This window comes from Centrocercus urophasianus, unplaced genomic scaffold (genome assembly GCF_019232065.1).
Source record: "Centrocercus urophasianus isolate 14NV4802_14NV808 unplaced genomic scaffold, USGS_Curo_1.0 seq_14, whole genome shotgun sequence".
Lineage (NCBI taxonomy): Eukaryota > Metazoa > Chordata > Aves > Galliformes > Phasianidae > Centrocercus > Centrocercus urophasianus.
In genome coordinates this window covers 38,249,595-38,263,629 of record NW_024884586.1, presented here as the reverse complement: position 1 = coordinate 38,263,629, position 14,035 = coordinate 38,249,595, and the positions used below count along the sequence as shown (strand labels likewise).

Genomic DNA, 14,035 nt, shown 5'->3' with positions numbered 1-14,035 from the left:
GGGCGGCGGGAGCGCGCGTCACAAGGCCGAGGCGCGTGGGCGAAGCGCGCCTCCCTCCTTCCCGCCATGGAGCTGGTGGCGGAGCTGCGCGCGGGCGGCGGGCGGGCGCGAGAGGTGCGCGTGCGGTGCGCGGCGGAGGCGGGCGGGGAGCCGCGCGGGGAGCTGCGTGAGCTGCGGCGCGGGCTGGGAGAGCTGCAGGAGCGAGTAGCCGAGCTGCTGGCGCCCCTCGTGCTGGAACAGCAGCGGCGCGGCGCGGCGGGCGGAGCGCCGGGCGGCGGTGAGTGGAGGCGGCGAACGGCGGCGCTGGGCTGCCGGACTTGGGAGCCGCTGAGCGCCGCGTGTCGCGTCCGGCAGGTGACGGCCTGAAGGAGGAAGAAGAGGAGGAGGAGGACGACGACGATGAAGACGAGGAGGAGAACGGCGTGGACGCGGCGCGGGCCGAGCTGCCTCCTCCAAAGCGGACGAGGGTGCAGCCGCCGTGAGGGCGGCGCCGCGGCGGATAAAGCGGTGACGGCGGAGAGCGGCGTCCGTTGCCGCCGCTGTAAGGCGCCTTAATGGCGCTGCCGTCCGCGCGGCCACGAGCAGCGCGGGTAGGCGGATAAACGTGGAACCCTTCGGCGCGGCCCTGTGCGGCCGGGCTGCAGGCAGAACAGCGATAAGCGCCTCGCGTACCGCTGCTGTCCGACGCTGCCGTCCGCACGAGCGTTTTACCCTGCTGACGCTCAGACTGGGAGACAAAGCGTCTGAATAAATTAAACACTGAACTGCCTGGCTTTATTTGAAGTGGCGCAAAAAGTTGGAAAAGGGGCCGAGTAAATAAACGTACTTCGGAGATCTTTATTAGCAGCGAAGGAAGCTGCTGATCGAAATGGCCAAGGCAGCGCTTTGTGCAAAAAAAGTGCAGCTACGCCCGCAAACGGGCCGGAATGGCTCCCGCAGGCGATCCTTGCACCGTAATGAACGTTTGCAAGCGGTGCCGGGACTGCTGCGGCTTCGGAAGCTCGCTGCTGAACACCACAGGTCTAAAGGGAAACGCACCGCCTTTCCTAGCGCGGGAGTAAACGCGGGCAATGCTGCAGTAACACAGAGCTCTTTTTTTCTGTCAGGGTGGACACAAAATGCTGCACCTGAGCTCCAGGAGAGATTGGTAGGCATTGGGTCAAGGGCAGTCACGCAGATCGTGCCTTTAAACAATCATTTGTAGCCCTTATTGCAGCCACAAAACTTACCAACAATGAAAAAGGTACCGGAGCTTCTCGGGGACTTCAGTAACCCCGAACTACGAGCTCGCTGCTGCCACGTGCTGTGCAACTCCTGAGCTGGGGAATTTCCTCAGGGCTGCCCCAAGGCAAGGAGGTACAGAAGGCTTTGGTGAGGTTTGTCTTCTTGTCAAAGCAAGTCTCCTTCACACAGGGAAGTGTGTGAAGTACACCGTACTGCGGTGTACGGCAGTCTGCTGTTACAGCAGTGGTTTGAAAAACTGCATTTGCTGGTTCAAACGGCTTTGAGCCTAAATCCACTTCAGAGTGTAAATGTTCTAAGTTTAAAAAAAAAAAAAACAGTTTAAAATCATAACTGTGATATTTATTAGGCACTGAGATGGTTTTGTGAGGGAGCAAATAAAAAGCTCACAGTTCTACTTTGCTGCCAGGAGAAACATTCTTTGTAAGCAACCCATTTTATTGCAGCTCACTTGAAGGGCTGCAGCCATACCTTCTGCTCTCCACTGGACCTGCTCTCCCACAAGAAGAGATGAAGTGGCTCAGCAGTAGTCACAGAACGTGGCAGAAGTTTTCCTGAGATGGTAAAGTACTGTCAGAAGGCAAGGCAGCTGATGACACTGCCAGCCAGGCTGCCCAGGAGCAATGCTCAAGCAGTCTGAAAAAGCTTTATCTTGTGACACAGACAATAAAAAAATGCAGAACAAGTGGCACAGAGATAAATATTAATAAGCCTTAAGGCTACTCACTTCCTCAGCAGAAAAAAAAGCTCTGAGTGACTGCTAGGCTGACAAAGGTTAATTATTTTTCCTCAGGACTTCATTACTCTGCATTCACAGCTTCTGCGTGAGAGAGCTGTTCAAGACAGAAGTCTGAACCAAATCTTCTTGAGTTAAAGAGAGCTTTTCCACCTCTAACTGAAGCTGTAGCAATTCATCTTTCCCATCCACTTGGAGGTAAGGTTGGAATGAAGAAAAGTTCTGGTATAAGCAAATCTCACATCTGGTAAGGCTACTATAACTCACAGTAGTAATGCTACTGCTATAGAAACAGACTTGCGCTACTGCCATTTACAATTAAGAACCAATTCAGAGGTATCACAGTCTTTAAAGAGATTTTATAACTTTAAGCTTAATTAGCTTGTACACTACGTCAATTTGTGTAGCAAGCCACGATCTTCTGTGAGAACAAATTAGCCTTGACACTATCTCAAAATCGTAACTGTAATCAGCTTTTACTACCTCTTTTACAAGTAAAAGCCATCTAATCACTATTTTTATAGCTTTTGCTTGCTCTCTTGGTGAGAGACTTCACCTGTTGATGTTCCACTGGTGCCAGAAATGCTGGAAGCACCAGCAGAGGAAACTTCCTTTTTCTCCCAGCGCTGTCAGCTACTAATCCCTATGCACTACATTAATAGGTCATACTGTTAATAGGTTATTGCTCCTTCCCACCTTAAGCTCAAACCTTTACAGATGTAGCACTGGCTTGAACTAGTTCACGCATCTTTCTGCAGTTAGTTGTGAAACTCACTGCTTTCAGACAGCTTTAATTAAAAAGTTCAGCGGAAAATTCTATCAACACAAACCAGCGTCTGTGAGGCACTGCTGCAGGCAGCACGTGCTCCGTATCCCGGCCACGTGGCTCTCACTTCATTTTCCGTTTTTGGTGCTTCCTCTTCTGTTGTTCTCGTCTAAATAACTAGCATTATAGCAACTTCTCAGTTAAAAAACAGCATCAAATAAAAGAAAATCCCACCGGACATCTCCATGTTATGCACAAGTAGAGAAATGGCAAAAGAATCAGTCATCCAACCAGCCCCAACAATTCAGGCTACAGCCAAGGAATTGGGACACAGAGCAAAAAGACAACACAAACAATCAACCAAATACACACTCTAAGGGATAGGAAGGACAGCAATGAGCAACAGCCACTGAATGCCAGCACTGCTATCTAAGAACAAAGGTACACAATAAAACACCATTAACATATCTCTGCATTAACAGACTTCTGTTTATAAACATTGAAAAGTTTTTTATTTTATAGATAAATAAGATGGTGATCTTTAGAGTTAAGAAACAACACAACTTAAAAGCTCTGACTCCAAAAGACAGGAGCAGTCAGAGTTTATTCTTACTCCAGCATATTAAGATGGCAGCTTCCTCCTTTTCATATTGCACTTTGAACTTAAAAACCTTCTTGTAAAGGCTACATCGTGTTTTTAGGTCCTAGCACCCCTGCTGGCATCTGAGACCACAGTCTACAAGTATCTCCAATGCAACCAATGTTTAAGGTGCTGTAACCACCACCCTTGAACACAGCAACACATTCTTTCCAAAGCAGGAAACAGATGATAATGTCCAAGATTCCCCTAAAGTTGTCAGAACTGGATTAGCATTTGTGATCGTTAGGTACTGACAATCACGTACAATCAAATAAAAAAAAAAGAAAAGATAAGTGAGAAGTTCAGTGCATAACTGTTTTGGGCCTACTGCTTTTGAAGGCCATATTTTGCAATGTTTTCACAATCAGAAGGTTACTTCCATCATGGCTCAAAAATTTAGTTACTCTAAGAAGGACAAAACACAGTCCAGTAGTCAGAAATAAATGTGACATCAAAATAGCACTGAAAAACGGTGAAATTATGGTAAGAAATGCCAATGGGATTTCAGTGTGACTGAAGAAAGCCACATTTCTTTCAAGAGCAAGAAGAGGGTATCTTACTCAGAATTCTGGGAGAGATAGTATTTGTCCTACAACAGGCTTAGAACACTCCCCAGCTTGGTAACACTTTAACTTTCACAAATGTGAAGTCTTCTTAATGCATAAGTACTCACACAATATGTTTTTGCAGGTCTGGAGAGACATTAGAATAGTACAAAATTCCAACTGTAATTTTACCAAAGGAGATTTCTAAAGAAAGAAGAAGAAAACACAAAGCTTTGTGCTTCTTATAGCCCAACGCCAGCACAAGCTGCTTTTGACACTGTAGAGAAGAAGTTTAAAGCACCTCCAGGTCTGTGCCACTCCTCACTGCCTGCCTGCTACTTGCTATTCTAGTCAATGGAGAAAAAAAATATATGATACCTCAGAGAAAAAATAGATATCTTTCTCTCTTCAATGATTTGAACATTCTTTATTCTTTGCTTCCTGCATTTCCTAAATTTATTTTTAAAATGTGTTAGGAGCACTGATGTAAGTATGAATTACTTTAAAAAAAAAGAAAAAGCAAAAAACTGTTCTAAGTGCAACATCTATAATCATCTTCTGATCTTTTTTCTTTTACATTTATCACAGAAGAATTATCTTTCCATTGATTTTACTCCAAGAAAAATGAAGGACGTAGCTTTTTTTTTTTTTTTTTTTTTTTTTTTTTGCACAGAGGAGTAAAGTCATAGAGCAGAAACTTATTTTCCCAAAGAATGTTTCAGATGGAGTGTAGCAGTTCTGCATCATTAAGGCAAAACGAGGAATACTTCCATCATGTGTCACATAGAACTCCCCCACTCAAGTCATTTTGATAGACCAATACTTTAAAAACTTTTGGAATTAAGTTTTTTTTTTTTTTTTTAATAGAAAAGAGTCACTGTTCATTGCTTAACAGTTTGAAAGAAAAGGCTCTTTCCAGCCTTCGCTCAGAACTTCGGTCCTGTGATTAGATCAGGTGTATGCAACTGCTTCAAAACAGCTACAGAAACTAGAAATTGAGTTAAGTGTCAATCAGCTGTAATCTACTGATCTGATTAGAGGCCTTCACAAATGTTTGATGACGATTGCAAATAACAGCCAAGCAGATAGGAATGATGCAATAGCCAACAGTTTTGGGGTCAGCTCTCGTACAGGAATAGAGGAACAAGAACATCTGTAAATACGGTATTAAAAAGATTATAGTCCACAGCCAAAAAGGCAAGGATAGCAGTCGTACTTTTAAGGAGTGCGTCCATGTGGTTCCCTCCTGTGGTTCCTTGGGGTGCTGCTGAATGTGCTCCAGTGCCAGTTTATTGTAAGTCTCATTGATTTCAAAGACATAATAAAAAGCTGCAGCACTTGCTAGCAAATACAACCCCACACCAATCCAGCCCATCCTCTGGCGGAAGTTCATCATTCTCCATGCTCTGCACCTGTAACAAAATGAGAAGTATGAATTCAGTGCAGTTTGGAGGAAGGGGACACAGACAACGCTTGGTTTTCATAAACTAACGTTTCATAACTTTCCGTGACGCACAAGCAAAAGCAATGCATGCACCCATTTCTACAGAGCCAAGTTTCTCTACAGCAGAGGAAAGCTGTATTCCTATGTCAGTAACAGCCTAATGGTAACTCCCATCAGAAGTTCTGACTAATTTAGAGCCTACAAGTTCTAAGAGGCTACAGGCAAGCAGTGGGTTAGCAAAACCAATGCCCTGAATTGGGGAAGTCATTTACCCCATCTGCTCTCAGTGCCTCTAGCCACAGGGTGAGAAATGCAACACTTCCCATGAGTTGAGAGATATCAGAGAACTTTGGAAAATTCTAAGATGAAAGCAGCCAGCTAGTGACATGAGCAACACTGCTTGTTTGCAGTGCACTAACATCCAGTTTTATTAAGCTTCAGCTAAGTGTCTGTCGAGGAATCATACTTAAAAAGTTTTCAGTTCACACATGGGAAGATGCATAGTAAGCATACATACTTGTACCTGCTGCACAACGAGGATATGTACGACTGCAGTAGCTAGCAGTATTTCTGTTCTACTATATGCGCAGTTACAGCAAATCTTCTGGAGGAAAGAAGGTGAACACACACATTCACCTGACTCAGTGCACAGTAAACTAGACAGCAGTCAACTGCCATTTTCTTCTCCTTCCCCTCCTCCCAAAAAAGCACAAATAACTGAAGCTCCACAGACACCACTGGGCTTGATTTTTATCTGCTGGCTGTACAGGTGTAAGTCACTTGAAGCCTTCTTCAAACAAGCCACCAGCACTCCAGCTGAAGGATCTCTATAGCATCAAGGAAGTCATCATCACCTTCCCTCAAAACAGCTCTTGGGCAGTTTTCATACTGTCAGGGTCCTATCCTTCCTAAGATTTCTAGGAGAGAAGTGGAATAAAACTTTGCAGTACTGTTTAAGCCAAACATACATAGGTTGCTTCAGAAATAATGCCTCGTATTTATTTCCACAGAAATTACAACAGGTACAAAGAGCACAATAACACTATTTGATAGAGACATTCTCAGCTACTAAACACTATTTCTCAACATATTTTTGCCCAGAGAGGCTCTGAATGCCCTGTCCCTGGAGGTGTTCAAGGCCAGTTTGGACGGGGCCCTGGGCAGCCTGGTCTATTAATAGATATGGAGGTTGGCTGCCCTGCCATTCTGTGATTCTGTGTGATTCTGTGAACATGGGCACCACCACGAGCTGTGCATTTCATCAGTGTGAGCCTGCATGCCACATTTGTAACAGAAGTATACAAAAGTTTAACATCACTGACAGCAAACTAATTGCACCTTTTTAGATTTTATGGTTTTCCACTTCTGAAGGACATCCTCAATCCTGACCTGACAGAACTTACCAGGGCAGCACTGGAGCAGTCCTTCTGTCCCTGACACTGCTACACGTAAGGAGACCAACACATCCAAACAGGCAGTGAGACACCAGAGAAAGCCACTAGTTATGTCTGCGGCATTTGTTGTTTAAATTATAATTTCTATACATCTTAGCAGTACGTTGTCTTCAAATACACTCAGTTAACACTTTTATCAAGACAGCATGGAAATATTTAAGAAGCTGCCTGGGTAAGAATCAATTGGCAAGTGCCAGAGTCCACCTCAACGCTAAGCCGTGATTCATTTTTCCAAAGCTGGGTGTATTACAGAGCACTAACGGTACTCAGAAGTCTTCAAAAGGAAGGAGCATAGTAAAAGCACAAACACCGCTATAAAGGCAGTAATAGTAAGAAGCTCAGCAGGAGCCGATTCCCTTTGCTCTCACTACCCAGGAACAGCCGGAGAAGCGCTGCGCCGGGTCAGGCTGAACGAGGCATAGCCCGCGCCCGGTTTCTCCCCCGTTCTCTCTCCCGAGATGCCACTGCCGCTCACGGCCTCTCCAGATGTCCCGCCGGCTGTCAGCCCAGCGTCGCCACCCGCGGAGCTACGAGACCCCCCCGGAGCGGCCATGCTCCCGTGATTGCGGCTCTCGTTCCTCCCGCGTGACCGCGAGCATTCGACCCGCGCCGCGCGGACGCGGCTCGGACGCCTTCCTGCGAGGGAGGCGGAGCCCCAACCTTCAGGCGTAGCGGCGGGGCGACGGCCCCCTCACCGCGCCGAGTTCCGCCGTCCCGGAGCCAAAGCAGCCCCTTACCTTCCTCCGACGGAGAAGAAGGGAGCGGGAGGGCGGCGGTGGGCAGCCCGCTCCCCTCAGCCCGCGCCACCGCGCCGGGAGGCGGGAGGACTCGCCGGTCCGCGCCGCCGCTGCCGGTCCGCTGCCATCACCACCCCGGAACGGCGCCACTTCCGGCATGAGGGAACGACTTCCGGTTCTCGTCCGACTGCATCCGGGACGTGGCGGGGCGTGCGCGCCGGGCGGCCGTTGGCTGGCGGCCATCTTGGCGAGAACCCGCGCCTCTCTACGGCGCCGTTGACCTCGCCCAAAATGGCGGTCTGTGCTCGCCGTTGAGGCCGGCCTTCCTTTGTCGCCCCTCAGTTACCGCCCCGAGCTTTACTTGTGTCACTTAGCCGCGCTAGCCAGGTGCGGTACGCCAAACAAAGCAGCGATAGAGATGACCGTGGTGTGGAACAGTCTCTCCAGTGACACACATTGATGTGATTATACGAGTCCGTCTGTACGCAAAACCCGCTGCTTGTGGGTTGCTGTTGAGTTAAATTCTTATGAAAAAACGCCACAGGGAAAACATCTTCAACGAGGGCAGAAAATCATCTAAACCAGCCCCCCAAATTGCTGAGCCAGGTCTGCGTGGCTCACTGGTTTACATCACAGCAGTGTTGGGAAGGTTTGTGTAAGACATTCCAGCTTTGAATTCAGCAACCGTTTAGCACTTATTTCCTGTGCTGGGACTGGGAAAGTGCTGGTGAGGCTATATATAAAGCTACCGCAAAATTAAGTTTTCGATGGTTTGTCATTCTGTTCTTGGTGTTTAAGTGAAAAGTGCTGGAAACCGGCGCTCCGGGTTCTAGTCAGAACAGCTGATGACCAATGCGCGGCGCTGCGGTTGTCTCTGAGGAAAAAAAAAAAGAAAAAAAAAAAAAGAAAAAAAAAGACGACACCTGAGAACCCACAACAGTTAGAAAAGTTCTCAGGCGGTGCTTCCCTGCTTATTCAACGGCAGGTTCCAAGTCCATTTCCAGGCTCACTCTGAGGACCACCAGATGGCGCTCTGTACCACAGACAAAGGCAGCTTCTGACTCCTGTCCCGACTCCGGATGCAGAAGAGATTTTGCACGTGCGTTGAATGAGGATTTTCAACATTGTTCATGAAATTTAAAGTTATAAACTGTGAATTGAGTTCCGGATAAAAATGTTGTAGACATGAGTAACTAAATACCATTAGGATGCTGTTTTTCATTAAATGCCATTCTTAACTTTCTTACCGGTAGTGACATCCCAGCTGATCCAGAATTAAAAAGTTTCCCAGGTGGCTCTAACCTTCTATTTATGTATGGCTTTATTCCTGATGTTACAGGTAGTGATGGAAAACTGAATAGCTATGGCATCCTCCTTCCTTAAAAGTGCTGATGGTGAAGGGAACAATTCATATTCTCCATATTAAAGTGGGGACACGTGCATAGTGAGACTCACATGGTTAATATTCAGACTGTAAACAAGAGGAGAAGATAGAGGCATGCTGAATCAAAAGGAATTAACTTTTAATGGCCAAGTTTATTTTTTTTAAAAGTACTTAATCATACATTAAAAAAAAAAAAAAAGAGCATCTGAGTTTTTACAGTCTTTATAATAACTCTCATGCCAAAACAGTTATAGAAAAATAAAGTTTACTTTGAAGGTAAATAAAAAAAGCATCGGGAAGCATTGAGAACTAGCTGATTCATAAAAGTCAGGAGCTAAATAGATAACAAAGCCAACACATCAGGGCCTCACTGCCAGAGTACCTCAGCAAAGCAAGCAGGGCAGGCTAGGTTCAGCCAAGGGTCTGGGTTACCCAGCAAGCAATGAAGTAGGTCTGAGGTTAATCTGGGAAGGCAGCCACTGGTTAGCCTCAGGTCCACTGAGGATAACTGCAGTGAAACATAGTGATTACCAGGCAGATCCCTACTGATAAAAAAAACTGAAGTTAAGTTTGAAGGTTAGGCTGTAGGTCAAGATCGAGATTGAGAAGAGGGCCTGTGTTTAGGCACAGCCAGGGCTAAGCCAGAATTTGATACCCCTACAACATACCTTAGATATAGATGGGGCTCCTGAGCTCGTGGCTGGGGCAGGTGAGGCTTGCTGGGGGCTGTTAAAGCCTATCAGTTCACTTAGGACCCTGACAAATTATTTGGGACAAATGAGGGCTGATGGAAAGAAAACAGAGGAGTTGGTTATAATAGTTGCATTGAAACAGGGTTTTCATACTTAATGTTAAATTAAGGCCTTCACTGGGCATTCATATGTAGGGCCACATTAATGACAAATATGTTTTTCTCAAGAAGTCATCTACCTTTCACTTTGTAGGATGCTGATTTTTGATTCATTGAAAAAAAGTCTAAACCAGACTTTTCATTAGAGATTTGTGATCTCTGTGGAATCCAGCTATGTTGGGTGTCCAGAGAGAAAACTGGCATGATCCTATGCATCAGTCTTTGGAGAGCCTGCATAACCTTAGCCAAGAAGGCTAGTTTTAGAGTAGGTCTAGGCTTCTGAGAAGCAAGGGATGAAGCACAGAGCTCCTTCCAAATGCACCCTTTTATGTAACAAAAAGAGTTAATACAGTGTTCATAAATAAAGAATATGAAGGTTTTTTAGTAAGTTTTGAGTAATGAACACACACAAAAAAGCTGCATCTTAGTAAAAGAGAATGCTTTCTCTTTGGTATTTTTTTTTAATTCTCAAAATTAAACTATTTTTTTGTACTCAAAGTTCTATCAGTGATTGAATGAATGCCAAGTTTTTGCAGCTTGCAGAGTATTTGTTGTCAGTTATGGGTAGTTGTATTGAATTTTATCGTGTCCTGCTGTGTTGCAATAACTTGTTTTGATCACTTACGCTGTTGTTTATTGAGAGACAAATCAAGTTATGTCAGGTTCAATATCACGTGGTTTATTTCACATTCTATGAATCTTCATTTTTTAGTTTATAGCTTTTATATCTTTTGAAAGTCTTCTGATTCCTTTTTTTTTTTATTATTATTATTCTTAAGTGTTTATTTTGCCTTTACTGTAGTCTTTCTTTGAACTTCTCTCTTGGAAACATCTGTTTTCATACTGGGTGTAGCACATTTTGGAAGCATGTAAGACTTGTGGATAAGCTGGCATTTTTGTATTTTATTCTCATTTTGAATTCAAACATTATTTGCTTGTTTTGGGTACACTGTTCATATGAAACACAGGTTTTCAGCAAACTGTATATAATCCAGGGTGATCCTTCCCTGCTTTGACTTTCTTCCTATACTTTGAAATGCTGGAACTTTCAATTACCTTCATTCTCTGTCCCTGAAATTCTTTATCTGTTTGCAGCAGACACATCGAAGTAAAAGCTTCAGGCAATCCTATTGTCCAGGTTCTCTGAAATACCAGACATACTTTGTTCTTAGCTTTTCTAAAGTCATTCCAGAAATACTTACCAATAAACTCCAAAGGTTTGATAATTCCAAGCAGAATACCAGTATCATTTTCCCAGTCATTCACAAAAAAACATTAATCAAATGCATTACAGACTATTACCAGAATGTCTCTAAAGAACTGTGCCTTTCTCCTTTAGATCTTTTATCACTGTAATCAAGTCTGAAAGTTCTAATCTTTGATATAACATTTGCTTTTACCTTTTATTTTCTGCAGTTACCAAGTATCTTGGAAGTTCAGCAAGAACTGACAAAACATAGGAAAATATCTATCAGAGGCAACCGGTGACTGAGTATTTATTTCTGTGGCAATTATTCAAGCAGAGGACAAATACAGCATACACAGAAGCAATGCAGGTGTAGATCTCACATCTGCATTGGTAGGATCTGGCATTGTATTGATTTAGTAGGAAAGAGAGAGCTAGCCTGCAGAATTTTGGTCAGAACAGTTCTCAGAAACTACATTTCAGCAAAAGCATTATTCATTACAGCCTGCTGACATTAATTAAATCTCCACAAATATTACTCAACAAAAATTCACTTCCAAGACTGCTATTAAACTGCTGAGAAATCAGAATCAGCCTGGCAGTGATTTCAGTGAGGGTCTGCTCATGCTGCCAGAAAGGAACAGTTATTGAATTTCCATGCTGAGTTTGCTGCTGCCAACAGGTTTGTTCATGTAAACAAGTTAACTGAAGAGTCACCCATGTTAGGAAGAAAAACAGATTTGAAACCAGGAATCTGGCAGACTAAAAATGTCAGCCTCTGCATTTGGCCTAAAAGACCAACCTCTCAACTATAATTGGACAAAAGTAGAGAAAATAATATTTATTAAAATAATTATTTCCTCTAAAGGTCACTAATTAAAAGTATGCACCATCCTTCCTCCTTTCTTCCATACACACATTCAAAGGTAAACGTCTGACCACTTGAGGGAGTGACAGCTCTATTCTTGTTAAAAGAGGTTGCAATTACACACCTTTCTTCCTCCCTCATATTTTTAGTAATTATCCTTTTTTGCTGTTGTTCTTTTGTGCAGGGCATCAATAACATAGCATGAGTTTGAAGAGATTTAAGTTGTCTCCTCTGAGATTCCCAGTTCCCAGGCTGTGCCTGTCCTGCTTAGACTGAACCACATGCAGCAGAGAGTATCTATGTTTAGATTCTTGTGAAGCATAACTTTTGTCACTATACTAATATCAGGTCAGATTTGTCCTTTTCCCACATTCAAATTTTGTTTGCAAGAATCCCAGCTTGTTTGCATAGATAAAGATGTAAGCTTGGGGGGTGGTAGAAAAGATATTCTTTGAGACTGAATCCAAGCTTCCATTTAAGGGGAAAAAAAAAAAAAAAAAAGTGTTTTGCATGTCTGTGGTCTCTTTAGAACCTCTTTTTTTCTATTTTCTAGAGTAACTGGATCACCTAGCATCTACCTACTTCATAACATTTTATTACCAGGAGATTTCGTACATCTTTATGTTTCTCAACAACAACTTTTATGGTTTATTTTTAAAATTGCTTTACATGTTCTTTGCTTACCCCTTAACCTCCCAGTTTAGTTTTTTTGAGCATAGTTACAATTGGAAAAATTAACACAGTGGAAAGGCAATACAGGAATGTAACAGCAAAGAGACCAGCATAGACAGAACAGTACTTCAAAGAAAAGTAAAGGTGCTTGCCTGTACACCAAAGATCTGGGCTTACAGAAGCAAGTCCACAAAAAAGAAGTCTCCAACCAGATGTCCCAGTCAGCCCTTAAATGGAGTCTAAGTCACACAGCTGAATTGCCTTCACCTGTGCTCCCAGAGCTGACAGGATGCTTTTCCCAGGTGCTCAATCAGTGCTTCAGGCCATGACTCAACAGTTACCATACTGGTATAAACAATGGAAAGGATTGTGTTGGGCACTTGAGAGTGACTGATGCCTCAAAATGTTACAATCTTGTTTATTAATGCTGTTTATGTAGTCCAACCCAAATGGATAGCTCTTTTAGTAATAAATTCTGTGTGTCAGCTGCCTGTTGAGCTCTGCCTGATAGAGCAATATCCTTTACAGTTCCTCTGTGATTTGGTTTCTTCAGTATTCCTTCATAGTCCTGACAGAAAAAAAAAAAAATCTTAACCTGGATGAATAGCAGATTCGTTTAAGGAAACAGAAAGTGTTGTGTCAGAGGAAGGCTGAATGACAAACGTACCTGATGGTTAGTTGTGCTGTTGGACCTGGAGAGCACCTCATTACTCATTCTAGTACATGCTGACAGCAGGCAGACCAGCTGAAAGGCTGTGCCCTGCCAGCATCTGGAAGGCCTTTTATATAAATTTAATCAGCTGCAAGTAAATTGAGGGCTGCTGTTGTTACGGACTTCAGCAGGGGATAAATGCTAGTTCACTGTAGTTGAGCAGATCCTTATGTAAGACAGCCTTTAAGTACTTACCTTGGCTCTTAACTGAATTTATCATTTTGCAAAGCACGTGCAAGAGGCCTGTACCAGAAATCCTAAGTTAGGTACAGGATGGCAGTTGAGTGGAGGTATCAGCAACAGTCAGTGGTTACTCTCAAAAGGAGAATTTCGGTAATGTATTTGTTAGCTAATGTTTGTATTTCATTTAACAAAAACATTAAGCAGTATTTGAAAACCTTTAAAACGAAAAGGTATGATGTATTTGTTTTTATTTTCCTTATTTTGCAGAGTTTGCAAGCTGCTGTTCCTGTACCTATTTGAAATTAAATTTCAAACTGCAGTGTCTACATCAGCTTCATCATAAAGCTCCAGGTGAATATTTAAATATGTTTGCACGCATATTATAACATTTATGGGCATTCTTACAGAGGTTATGCGTCTGTTTTTCCACACAAATATTTGTTCTGTTTGCCTTATATCAAAAGAACATAAACACAACTGGGACAATATGAAGGTAATTACAAGGTAAGGAAATATGCTTGGAGGAGACATTAATATGTCTGACTAAATCCAAAACAACACCTTCTCCACATTAAGAAGAATTTAGTCTCAATTAATTATCTCACTGAATGTGTGC

General features: G+C 43.5%; 1 protein-coding gene and 1 long non-coding RNA gene across 3 annotated transcripts; one reads left to right on the top strand and one right to left on the bottom strand.

The window, feature by feature from the left end:
- The first annotated feature begins 190 nt into the window (after positions 1–190).
- On the top strand, positions 191–764 carry LOC122158232. The gene is made up of 2 exons (XR_006168171.1): positions 191–277; positions 355–764. It is a non-coding gene; the product is annotated as an uncharacterized LOC122158232 (long non-coding RNA).
- Positions 765–3,228: 2,464 nt separating this feature from the next.
- TMEM251 (transmembrane protein 251) lies at positions 3,229–7,662 on the bottom strand. Of its 2 annotated transcripts, none has more exons than XM_042814755.1 (2): positions 7,565–7,662; positions 3,229–5,341 (listed from the first exon to the last, which is right to left on the bottom strand). In XM_042814755.1, exon 2 carries the CDS (start codon positions 5,323–5,325, stop codon positions 4,930–4,932), a length of 396 nt encoding a protein of 131 aa, XP_042670689.1. In that variant the 5' UTR covers positions 5,326–5,341; positions 7,565–7,662; the 3' UTR covers positions 3,229–4,929. The 2 variants fall into 2 exon arrangements, with proteins under 2 accessions (XP_042670689.1, XP_042670690.1); XM_042814756.1 differs by lacking the exon at positions 7,565–7,662 and adding an exon at positions 6,777–7,272.
- Positions 7,663–14,035: the final 6,373 nt, after the last annotated feature.

Coding starts and splice junctions, on each gene's coding strand:
- TMEM251 (XM_042814755.1), bottom strand. CDS start 5,325: ATGATGAACTTCCGCCAGAGGATGGGCTGGATTGGTGTGGGGTTGTAT.